This window comes from Maylandia zebra, linkage group LG15 (genome assembly GCF_041146795.1).
Source record: "Maylandia zebra isolate NMK-2024a linkage group LG15, Mzebra_GT3a, whole genome shotgun sequence".
Taxonomy (NCBI): domain Eukaryota; kingdom Metazoa; phylum Chordata; class Actinopteri; order Cichliformes; family Cichlidae; genus Maylandia; species Maylandia zebra.
The window spans coordinates 29,856,195-29,869,489 of NC_135181.1; the positions used below are offsets into that span (position 1 = coordinate 29,856,195).

Sequence of the window (13,295 nt, forward strand, 5' to 3'; positions counted from 1 at the left end):
GGCACAGATGTTCCTGTACACTATGCCGGCCACTTGGTTAAGGCGTTCCATGTATGCCTTGCCTGCTAGCATCTTGCACCTTGCTGTTATGTGCTGGATTGTCTCTGGGGCATCTTTACACAGCCTGCACCTGGGGTCTTGCCTGGTGTGATAGACCCCAGCCTCTATGGATCTTGTACTCAGAGCTTGTTCTTGTGCTGCCATGATTAGTGCCTCTGTGCTGTCTTTCAGTCCAGCTTTGTCCAGCCACTGGTAGGATTTCTGGATATCAGCCACCTCCTCTATCTGCCGGTGGTACATACCGTGCAGGGGCCTGTCCTTCCATGATGGTTCCTCGTCTCCCTCCTCTTTCTTGGGTTTCTGCTGCCTGAGGTATTCACTGAGCACTCGGTCAGTTGGGGCCATCTTCCCAATGTATTCTTGGATGTTCGTTGTCTCATCCTGGACTGTGGTGCTGACACTCACCAGTCCCCGGCCCCCTTCTTTCCGCTTAGCGTACAGCCTCAGGGTGCTGGACTTGGGGTGAAACCCTCCATGCATGGTAAGGAGCTTTCTTGTCTTTATGTCAGTGGCTTCTATCTCCTCCTTTGGCCAGCCTATTACCCCAGCAGGGTACCTGATCACGGGCAGGGCGTACGTGTTGATGGCCCGGATCTTGTTCTTGCCATTCAGCTGACTCCTTAGGACTTGCCTGACCCTCTGCAGGTACTTGGTGGTTGCAGCTTTTCTAGCGGCCTCTTCATGGTTCCCATTCGCCTGCGGGATCCCCAGGTACTTGTAACTGTCCTCTATGTCTGCAATGTTGCCTTCTGGTAGTTCAATCCCCTCAGTTCTGACTACCTTCCCTCTCTTTGTTACCATCCGATTACACTTCTCCAGTCCGAACGACATTCCAATGTCATCGCTGTATAGCCTGGTAGTGTGGATCAGTGAATCGATGTCTCGTTCACTCTTGGCATACAGCTTGATGTCATCCATGTACAGGAGGTGGCTGACAACTGCTCTGTTCCGGAGTCGGTATCCGTAGCCAGTCTTGTTAATGATCTCACTGAGGGGGTTCAGGCCTATGCAGAACAGCAGTGGGGACAGAGCATATATATATATATATATATATATATATATATATACATATATATATATATATATATATATATATATATATATATATATATATATATATATATATATATATATATATATACATATATATATATATATATATATATAAATGTATGTGTGTGTGTGTGTGTGTGTGTGTGTGTGTGTGTGTGTGTGCCTTAATGAAAATATGAAAAGGACCCTTCACATTAAAACTTTGCTCTCACGTAGGCCAACCTTACATTGACTGGAAAATGAAGGAGCGTGTGTGTCTGTGTGTTTTCAGAATAATATATGCCTATTTTTTTCTATTTGCTTCTTGGATGGGCCGCCAACTTTACTATACTATACTATATGGTCATATTCCGAAAATGGCATCTGGATAATCCAACCCAGCTGAACATGGGTCTCTTTATCATAGTTCAGTGTTATGGAAGCAGTTTTATGCCACAATTGTGGTTTTATTACATATTGTGCAACAGTAGAGAGGGAGAACGAGAGCTTGCAGAGATGATTCGGCACTGTTCATGCAAGCTTTTTCGTACTGGTTTCATCATATGAATCCAGGAATGAATGCATCTGGACTGGAGAACATCTCTATGGATTGTATTGTGAGGAAAACAATAAAAGTGTAAATTTCTTCAATGAGGAGTCAGAAATGGCCCTGTTCTTACATAGCACTTTTCTACTCTACCTGAGCACTCAAAACACTTTACTCAACATGTCTCATTCACACAAGCGCTTTTTTAATGCTTTTTCTGTGTGAGTGCTTTACATCTAACAATCACACACTGATGGAAGCATGAGAGAGTAACTTGGGGTTATTATCCTGCCTTCATGCAAACTGGGGCAATCAGGGATTGAGCCATCAACCTTTATCATTAGTTATATATTATGCACTACCTCCAGAGCTACAGCCACCCCACTGTACAAGTGCCCCAAGTGGTCACAAATGAATAAGCTACTGTTAAGTAGAATTTGTACTATTTCACCATTCAAAAATGTATACATAGTTATGTAGGTTTGTAGAGAAACTGATTACTGTGCCCTTGTTTTGGAAAGTACAGTATATGAGCTGTTGTAGTACAAATTGAGCTGTGTTTATTCAAAAATTTAATGTGTCCTACTAAAAATCCCAAATATGTCATGAATGACAAAAAGCAGCATAAAAGGTAGCTGGGGGAAGTAAATGGTTACCTTTGTGTTCTGCATTAAAATGAAATATCAAAAATATTTAATAATAAATATCACTAATTAAAAGAGTTTTGGTTAATTAAGAAATGGTTTTAGCCATTTCCCCTGTTTCAGTTTCCATAGCTGCATACTGTCTTCCGTGATCCCTTGGTGTAGACTGCCTGAGAGTCTGTTCACTGTTCCACTAAATCTGATAACCCTTTTGATATGATCATGGTTCTGTATCACTCCTTTCATTCTGTTTCTGAAGATGGAAGTGTAGCTCTTGGCTCCCCTAATCTCTGTCCCCATTAAACATTTTACTAATGAGTTTCTGCCTCTAATCTCTAGATTCAATGAACATTATGTATTTTGTAAATTATGGTGCCCATCAGTATTGAAGCTCTTTACCTCACAGTGGAAAGCATCTTGAAGCAACTGTTATTGTAATTTGATTGTGTAAAAAATAAACCTGTATTGGATTGGCTTTAAAGCATGCCCTTCTGGATGATAAAGTAGAGTGTGTTTTATTGTGCCATTATTGCATGCTATTCCATGCTCATGATGACTGACTTTAAAAAGCTAACATGGCAACAGCTAAATCTTTCTGCTTCAGTCTTTTTGCTAACAGATGGGTGTTGCTACGGTGGCTACATCCATCTTTTATATAAAGTCAAATATCAAAGAGTGAAACAGAGCAAAAACAATATAAGAATGTGATATGGTGAAAGTAACATCAGAGTCAGGAGCTGTTTTCAACCCACCTACCTAGATCAGATGGTTGAACTCAGTCACCGCATCAAATTCCAGTCAGTGAGTAAATCCCCGCATTGAAGTGCACTGTTCTGTGTGCTTTCAGACAGTCTGCTCAGCATAGTCAGGCGGGTGACAAACTAGGCGTCAGCATGACTGAGGTGATATGAAGAGTGGTGATACTTGCTCAGCTTCATCGTTTCCCTCTCGTTCTCATGTCTTTTATCCTCTGATTTATTTCCCTTATTAGCTGTGAGTATTGCTCTGTGACCTGGCATTCTTACCCTGCATCCCTCAGTGGGACTGCCTGAAAAGACAGATTTTCTAAAAGCTGTTGTGAGCGAGCACACTCCATGGCAGGTGGCCTCACTAATTGGACAAGGAGAGGTTGAGGGCGAGTTTGAGAGAGCCCTGACAGGCTCCACTTGGGTTCTGAAAGAAGCGTGGGCAGGAGTTTGCATTTACCACATTGGATGGCAAAATGCAGTAAGGCGTCTGGGAGCTATTTGCCTCGGCGTAGGGGTAATGAGAGGGAAATGGCGCCTGTAAGAAAATAGGCTGTTTTCCGGACAAAGTGACAGTGGATGGAAATACAATGGATGGAGACACAAGATGAATGTGTTTCTTACAAATGTCCACTCTAATATAATGACATCATGAGGTCTTGTTAAGGCCCTGGGCCACCACATTGTATCAGAGCAGAGTTTCAGCTTCTCTCCACCTTGTCATGGTTTCTCCAAGTTTCTTAAACCAGAGAAGAGCGGCTCGCCATTCTTCCCATATTTGGTAATTTGATGTGAACAGTGAACTCATAGGTGTTTTGATTCATTCTCATCAAAGCATTTACTGACAGTTGTACCCTGGGAATGGGTGCCATTTTAAGAGACCACTCCCAATCAGAATAGTAATGATTCATCACAGGATAAAGATCATTGATTAGTATTGATTTGCAGTAATACTTACTTCTAAGAGGACAAGTACAATACAGAAAATAATGCAGAAATTAACAGCTGGAGCGATGGCAAGAACTACCACTACCACCTTTGCTATAATACTCGTATCACAACCTACAACATAGTTTATCACCACGACTAAGTAGTGGTGTTCACTCAAGTGGTGTCTTTACGAAAAGTTGTTCATGTGCTGGAAAGTTAATAAATAAAATCCAATTGTTTCCCCTTTTTCAATTTAACATTAGCATTTGGTGGCCAGGGTGTTAACTTTTCCCTGATTTTTAGGTCCTCATTTTTAGGTCTGTTACTAATTAGCTGACATAAACTAATGTAAGTCTATTGGCCACAATCAACCAACTAACCCACTGATATAAGATGGCACTTGTTTTAAAAACTTTAAGCCCTTATATCCTAAATCCAGCTCCACAGACAGAGTTACATCACTGTTAGTTTTTGAGAGCAGGGCTCCATGATGTAACTTTGCCTTTATACATGTAGTGTTTCACGTCCACTTTAAGGCTACGTCAACACGTACCCGGGTATTTTTGAAAATGCAGATTTTTCTATGCGTTTGCACCTTTCGTCCACACGTAAACGCCGTTTTTGGTCACTGAAAACTGAGATTTTTAAAAACTCCGGCCAGGGTGGATATTTTTGAAAACTCAGTTTTTGCATTTACGTGTGGACGAGAAAAACGGAGAAAACGGAGAAAACGCAGCGTCAAAGGTGTGCACCTTTTTTGACGTCACACTGTGCGCCACGTTATTGTTTCGGTGAAATGAATTTCTACAATTCTGTTACTGTTAATTGTATTCTCTGCAGTGTTTAAATGCTTACATATACACACACAGTTACTGTCCCTCCACACGACTCGGTTCTGCTTCTATACCCCATCCTTGTTTACTATTTCCCACCGAGGCTTCTAGACTTCTGATTGGCCAACATTTCTACAGGTTAGGAATATATCACCACCTGTTGCTTTGGCATGTTCCTAGCAGCGTTTTCCTTCATTTCAGCGTTTACGTGTGGACGGGATTATTTTTTAAAACGAAAACGGAAAATCTCAGTTTTCAAAAATACCCGTGTACGTGTGGACGTAGCCTAAAGCTTTACAAAAAAACCCCGCTAACTGTGATTATTCCTATGATATTTTTCTATCATTCTTTTTTAATCCCTTGATTCTTTTACACAATCAATATAACACAAGGGTCGGCAACCCTGGGCACGCGTGCCACAGCCGGCACGCGTGCCCAGGGTTGCCGACTGGGTTAACTGATGGCATGCACGACACGCAGTGAATTAATCTGAGAAGGTGCATTAAAAAATAAATGACCGGGCCAGCGTTGCACATCGCAAATTAGCTCGCATAGACACATTAGTTATGCCGCTTCTTGATGACGATATCTTAGCTAACAACCCCAACTACCAGATTCAACTTGTAATTGGCTAAAAATAACATAGCCTACCGATGAGAGGGATGTTGCTAGCTGGCAGTTTTTTCAAGCGACGTTGAAATTTCTACATTCCGGCCTTCAAATGCTTCAGGAGCTGTCCGCTCAGCGCAGCATCAGCACCACGGAAATACACTGATACATCCGTAGACTCGAGACTGATCAAACCAGAAAGCTTTAATGAGCAGCTGGGTTTGTCTCACATTAACTGGCTGGACAAAGAGGACATCAAAATGCAGCTGATTGAACTGAAAAGCTCGACTCTGTGGGGGTCAAAGTTTACAGAACTACGAACACAGCTGGAATCCATAGCTGTGCGTGTTCATGGAACTTGCCTTTTCACCTGCTGGACATCACTACCTGACAAGTTTAACTGTCTTCAGAACATTGCAGAGGCCTTATTGACAGTACTTGGCTCTACATATCTGTGTGAGCAGATTTTCTCTCACATGAGTGTACTCAGGTAGCCGTCTGAATGCTGGACACTCGGAGACCTGTGTCTCTGAGTGGGAGACCAGAGATCACATTAACACGTGTATCCCTGTATTAACAAACATGCCATATTAGCCCAGTTTATTTTTCTTATCATTGTTGTGAGGAGACCATAAATAGCATTTGCATTTTCTGTTGTACAGTTAATTTGCTGTTATGAAGTTGCTATGGATAAAAAAGTGTCTTTTTTTGTTTCAGAATAGCTGATAACTATTCACTGATAGCTGCCAACATCTGCGAACAAATATAATTCTATAAAGCTGTTCTATATAGTGTGTAACTGTTAATATAGAGCGTTATTAAATGTATTGCTAATGCAATCATATGGCACATTGACTTCTGAGGAAATTTTAGATGGCACTCATCATCAGAAAGGTTGCCTACCCCTGATATAACACAATCTTTTTTCGTGGCAATTTAACCAGTTTTCTTGTGGTTCAGCAACCCTAATTTAACAGTCATTCAGTACTGACTGTTAGAAAATAAGACTGACACCTACAGAGAAAGCATGCTAAATCCTCTTTATGTATAGCTACATAGATAAATAGATAACTGTCGCTTTGATACTAGAAAAAATGTGATCAATCTGAGTTAATTTAGATCATCCTCATCCTATGTTTTTACAAGTATGTGAGGGATACTGGAGCTAAGGATAACTGAGAAATGAAAATCACACGGTTTATAATTATACATTCTGGGGGAGGTTTAGCTGAGTGGTAACTTCAAGGAGTGTAATTTCTGATGCAACTCTATAAAGCTGTTTTTAAACTTTCTAAATATGATGTAAATGCTGCAGCAAATTATGATGAATTCTTGACATACTAATTCAATCCAATGCAGTAGCTTTGCATATACATAGATATTCTATGTATGTATATGTATATATAGAAAACAAACTTCGAAACCAGTGGGTGGCATCATGATGGCTAAGCATTTTGAACCTTGACATTTTCTGTTAGGGTTTTTTGGCGCTAGAAGCAGCCTTATTAGTAACAGTGGGCGGATTTATCAGTGAACTCTAGGGAGCTTGACTAAGAAGCTTGCTAGTGCAATCATTCATAAACTGTACAGTTGCAGTGCACTGTCAACAAACACTTGCTAAATCGTTGCTTAATAGGAACTGTGCAAATACTACGATAGCATTCTCGCACACTGCAGCACAAATGTATTGGACAGGTTAGCAGCTCCAGTTAGTGGAAGGTGAGGCCTAGCAAACAGCTAGCAGCTACAGTTTCCTGTTTAAGGACACCTGTGAAACAAAGTGTCTACACACTGAACTCCAGTAATACAAGAAAAAAATCAATCAACATACAACATATAGTTGACATGAAAGGCAACACTTCCAATATCCAGGCTAAACAAGACTACAAACGTGCTTTTTTTATGCTGTAAACCAGGGGTCCCCAATCCCAGTCCACAAGGGCCGGTGTCCCTGCAGGTTTTAGATCTCACCCTGGGTCAACACGCCTGAATCACATGATTAGTTCATTACCAGGCCTCTGGAGAACTTCAAGAGGTCATTTAGCCATTTACATCAGCTGTGATGGATCAAGCACACATCTAAAACCTGCAGGGACACCGGCCCTTGCGGACTGGGATTGGGGACCCCTGCTGTAAACATTTCGAAATGGGAATCCATGTGACTGACTCACTATTGGTGACAACTTCAAGTGGCAATCAGAAGAAGTGCAATCCTTGGCAGCTCCACAATGGCTTCATGTTTCAGCCCTGGAGACGGATGCTTGGTTGGACATGTGTTACAGGGGTGTTGTTTCCTACCAATGGTAATGTCACATATTGCATCTTCAACTTGTGCCTGTTATATTTTAGTCACAGCAATAAACATGTTCGTGCATTTGTGTATCCATTAAGTGTCATAGTACAAATGTCATGAGTGCTCTCTGCTCGGTGTGGAGGAAGCTCTACAAAGTGTTCACATGGGGGTAAAATCTAGAGCCCCATGTGAAGACTGACAAACAATGGATCAGATGGTTGTAAGGGTGGCCCCTGGGCTCCACAGCTAGAGAAACAGATCTCCAGTCCCTGCCAGGCAGTCCCAGATGGGTTTTCAGTCAACACATACACAGACACACAGAGCTTCAGAAAGATATAGTTTGATACCCATTAGCATGTAATTTGATTGCATATGCTCCAACACACACATTTTTTTTATATGTGTATGTGAAGACATCCGATGGCTGATGAATAATGTGTTCTCAAGCGTACCCTAATGTTAACCATCACAACTCTATATCTGAACCCTAATTCTAAACAAAACTCAACCCTTGAGTGCATAGCGAACACAAAAATGGTGGCAATAGTCTTGATTTTTTTTTTTTTCAATTCAATTCAGTTTTATTTAAACAGCACTGAATCACAACCTCAGTCGCCTCCAGGCACTTTATATTGTATGGTAGACCCTACAATAATATATATACAGAGAGTGAGCAAGCACTTCGGCGACACAGGGAAGGAAAAACTCCCTCTGTGATATGGGTCAGTGTGTAGTTCATAATCCTCACTGAGGCATACAAACAAACTCTTTCTGTATTGTGAACACATTCACTGAATTCAAATTAATCACAGCAGAGTTGCCAACACTTTATAATGGGTTTAATAATTATCGCTATTTGCATTTCTCGTTATTTTTCTGCATTTCCATTCTGAGCCATGAAATAAATTATAAATCTGTAACAGATTCATGTATGTGGTTGCAGTAATGGCAATCTCAGTAGTAAGCTCTATGCACTTATGATTGTGAAAAAGCAGAAGCTACCATCACAGCAGGAAGCTCTACAGAGTTGTCATTGCTTCCCTTTCTGACATTGGCCCGGAGGGGATTTCTGTCTCTGGTTGGAATTGAACCAACTACCTTTTATTTGTAATGCAAATGGGTAAACCACTATACTATGTGGTCACCAAGTTGGATGTGACAGCACACAATAAAAAAAATAGTAGTTTATTAGGATGACAAATTCCTAAACAGCTGTTCATACAAATATAGCTGACTCCTCAGCTGACCTTGACGAAGTAGTTTGTGATCAGACCATTTGATTTAACTCTTTTGTTTGTCTGAATGCCCATTTGTAAGAATGTAAACAGATGCTGCAGTGCCTGGTTGCTGTTTTTTTTTTCCAGCTGTAGACGTTAGAAGGTCAACTAAATGTGTGTTGTCACCTGAAACAATTTTTGTGCAGTTTTTTAAGAATGTCGCCACTTTAGCAGCCAACAGGGTGTTCTAGTAAGAAAAAGAAATTAAAAACAAACAGACCAAAGAAAAGACTTGTTCACACTATCATGGCTACTGGTTTCTAGTGGGATTCCCCCAGTAGAAAAATCTGAGTTTTATACTTAGTTGCCAACCTTCTCCAGAAAGAGAGCTCTTTCTTAAGTTTGATCCCAAACAAATCTTCCAGCATGTAGAACGCCCTCCTGATGTTACCTGTAGTTTTCCTCTTGTGGTCAAATTCCTGTTTGCCCAGATATTTACACATTTGTACGCACAAAAAAACATTTAAATACCTTTGAGAGTATTCAGAATTACACATAATATATTTTATACATTTGTTCGTCTGAGTTTACTCTTGTTTTACAATTTTGCGACCAGTGTCACACCATTAAACAAGGCCTTTAGGTACATTAAAATCCTTTTAAACATTGAGAGAACAGGAAAAAAGTTTTAAGTGCTTAGTTTTCCTGCGTGTCTTCTGCGCTGATGGATTGTGTTTATACTGTCATCTGTGCTGTCAACCAACATGAATTAAGGATTTGAACAAGAGGGCTGCTGTTCAGCTCAGTGTCACTCTTTGTATTTTAATACGTTGTTATCCCAGGTGGGAGCGGAGCGTGTGTGTGTCTGTGTTGTTGTCAATGTACAACATGAATGCTGCATTGGCATGTGCGTTGTGTATTGTGTGGAGCATCCCTTCCCAATGTGTGAACTCGAATCAATATATTTAGGTTTTGTCTTAGCAGCATATTTCTGGTCTCCTGCACTTAAAGAGCTATTCAATGGAAATGTGTTTCTCCTTTATTAGGAAACGTGTAGCAGTCTGAATAATGCATCCTGAACACTGCCTCTTTATGGCAGCGTACTGAGCAATGTTCAAGGCCAGGCAGTTTTGAATTCATCGCCCTGTATGCTGTTAAATATACATGAAAAGTGAAGTGGCTTTCTTTGTGAATTATATTTCGTAAAGTGGTAAAAAGCTGCCACTGATTTCAGTGGACAAAAATACTGGGTATTCAGGTGTTCACAGGGATTTGCATGACAAGCAATTTTAGCCATGCTGATTGCACGCCAACTCCTTTGGCAGGCAAATATATATCTGTTTAGTTTGACCTAAAGTAACTTAAGTAACTGAACCACAAAAAGCAAAGGATAAATAAAGATACTTTGACATGTTAATATTTAAAAGGAAATTTATATGTATTTCAATATTTAACAATTATGACAATAACAATAACAACGAAGCTCTGCCATCACTATGAAATAACCATTATGACGCAAAGCTCTCCGTATTATGAATTGGGGGAATTGCATATAAGCAGATTTTTAATGGGTAAATATATGTTGGGTTAGGGTTTAAATGCTAACAATGAAGTGTTTTCCTGCACTGTTGGGAATTAAAATGATAATGTGGCATCTGCTCACCAACTGCCATTGTGTTTAATTAAATATAGTTCTGGACTATCACTCAGTCCTTGTCTTAAAGCAAATGCCACTCACCCAATATCTGATAACAATGGTGCCAAATAATGCAACAAGGAGACATAAGCCTGCTGAAAAGGTCTTTAACTTTAGCAATCGATTTTTCTCCTATTTCTCTCTGTCCTGTAGCTGGTGCTGCCAGAGTACTCCATCCATGTGTTGTTCTGCATCATGTTCCTGTGTGCTCAGGAGTGGCTGACTGTGGGCCTCAACATTCCCCTGCTCTTCTACAACACGTGGAGGTAACTATCCAATCCATCGTCCCGTGTGTATCTGTGTGAATGTGTACACTTTGCCCTGATTTTTCAGATGGCATCTTATTGGCTAAGGTTGTTTTGACCCAAAGACATTTGCATTAAAAGATGAGGCTTATGATTCAGATATTTTATTTTATTTATAAGAAAATCTGTTAGCAAGAGACTCAAGCAATGAATTTTTCACCTAACATATACAATATACAGTATGTAGCCAGACATTAATGTTTTATTTCAGCACTATTTGAAGTGAATCCCTTATCCTGCTGTTATAAATACTTACTACTGCACAATATATGTATAAATCCTGAGATGGAAACAGTAACCAACAGATGTACTTTTTCTGTCATTTGAGCAAAATTTCTCTGTAAACTACTTATACCGAGCCTTTAAAGAGAACTAAATAAATGATAATTGTATTGCGCAATAGTGGCAATACAACATGAATAAAAATGCTACTTAATGCTATAAACCTCTTTTATGTTAATGCACAATTTTCAACCATTGCTTAAGAAGAAGTCTTATAGTTTACCACTTTAATTCTACAACCCTTTTTTCTGTCTGGATGTACTCAAAGTACTTCTCTGTAGATGTCTTTGTGAAGCGTTTGGGCAGTTTTAAATCTCCTATCTAACGAATGTCATAAAATCTATAACTTTGCTTTAATGGTCACCAGGGATATTAAAAAAATACATATACAGGGTTTTCAAAACCTGACTGCTTATTAACAGCTCAGTACAGAGCGCCAGTTCATCCTACCAGAGCCGAATAAATGCCATGCAAATTCACATTACGAATACATTTATCCAAGAAAAATTAAAAGTAAACTTACCTCTTATTATTATGGTAAGGAATGATAGCAAGTAGATGTGGCCTTGACCACACAGTTAAAACTACCTTGAACCACAACCCCATACCCCAAAAATCTTAAACAACAGTCAAAAAGTTAACAATGATCTGAAACCAAATCATGTTCTGTTGTTTGACTTTTGTGGTAATCACAGTTTGTCTATAATGAACGCCACATTCAAAAATAAGAGTATTCATAAGTGCACGTGGCACCAGGAGAACCTAAGCTTAAGGTTAATGATCGAGTTTGTAATTGTATTATCAGATCTTCACGCGTATGTTCTAGACACGTGAGTGAAGAGAGGAGCAGAGGTGTCAGCTGCAGGGGAGAATACTGGACAGGACTGACACATCCAGATGTGAATAGTGAGGATGTGCTGGCCCCGGTCTGCAGGATCTTCAACTCCCACCTCTGATAGAACTTTGAAAGCATTCTGACAGAAGCTTGGTACGTTGAGTCTGAATGGACCATCTTCAGCACCTCTATTGCAGAGGTGACTTGAGGCTGTATGTTATGCTCCATGTTTTGGCTGTAATCTCCAGATGGTGGATACTGGAGGTGAAGAGAGCTGTCAAGCTGGAGAAGTGGTCCTGTTGAGCATGGCAACTTATGTGATTCCAGAGTGCAGCTCAAGGCAAAAACTCCAGTTAGGCACTAGCTCAGGGAAGGGGAAGGAGCTCCCTATCCACACTGTATACAGTAGGAATGGGACTCTGCTAACCTCAACCTCAAGAACATAGTCAAATGATTGAAGAAATACTTGAGCATCTCTTCAATCCCGCTGGCACTCCTTCGTAGTGGAAGCAGAGTGTGGAGACGAAGAAGCTGATTCACCCTTCACTGGAGGTGAAGTCACTGATGCAGTTAATCAACTCCTTGGTGGATGAACTCCTAAGGTGAATGAGATTAACCCTGAGTTTCCCAAGGCTCTGGATGTTGTGAACTGTCAGGGCGGACACCCCTCTGCAACACTGTGTGGATGGTGCCTCTGGATTGGCAGACTGAGGTGGTGGTTCCCCTCTTCAAGAAGGGGGATTGGAGAGCATGTTTCAACTTTAAGTGTATCATACTTCTCAGCTTGACTGGGAAAGTCTATGCTAGGGTACAGGTGAGGAGAGTCCATCTGTTAGTTGAACCAGCAATTCTGGAAGAACAATGCATGCTGGTCATTAAACACTGCACCAGTTCTTAATCCTGTGTAGGATATTTCAGGGTGCTTGGGAGTTTGCCTAACCAGTTTATATGTGTTTTGTGGAGAATGCATAAAACTGTGTCCCCCATGGTGTCCTGAGGGAGTCACAGGAGTATGGCTACAGGCTAGCCGATCCCTGTTCAACCATGGCCAGAGCTATAGCTGTATTGCCAGCAATAAGTTGGACTGCTGGAAACTGGACTGCTCTCTGTCACTAATTCTATTCATAATTTCTGTGTATGGAACTTCTAAACACAGAAAATGAGTGAAAGGAGTCTGGTTCAGTAATCACAGTGGTCATATCTGTGCTTTATCGATGAGATGGTTATGTTGGTTTCGTTGAGCAATGACCTCCAACTTGCACTGGG

The 13,295-nt window shown here is 40.6% G+C and overlaps 1 protein-coding gene across 5 annotated transcripts in view; it reads left to right on the top strand.

Moving 5' to 3' along the window:
• cnih3 (cornichon family AMPA receptor auxiliary protein 3) overlaps positions 1-13,295 on the top strand; it is a 142,738-nt gene that overhangs the window by 95,458 nt on the left and 33,985 nt on the right. For 4 of the 5 annotated variants that reach the window (XM_076874270.1, XM_076874271.1, XM_076874268.1 and 1 more), the window contains exon 4: positions 10,761-10,872. In XM_076874270.1, the coding sequence (XP_076730385.1) occupies positions 10,761-10,872 (112 nt within the window). Of the gene's footprint in view, positions 1-10,760; positions 10,874-13,295 lie in introns of all 5 variants that reach the window. The other variant, XM_004573666.5, reaches the window with a different exon arrangement.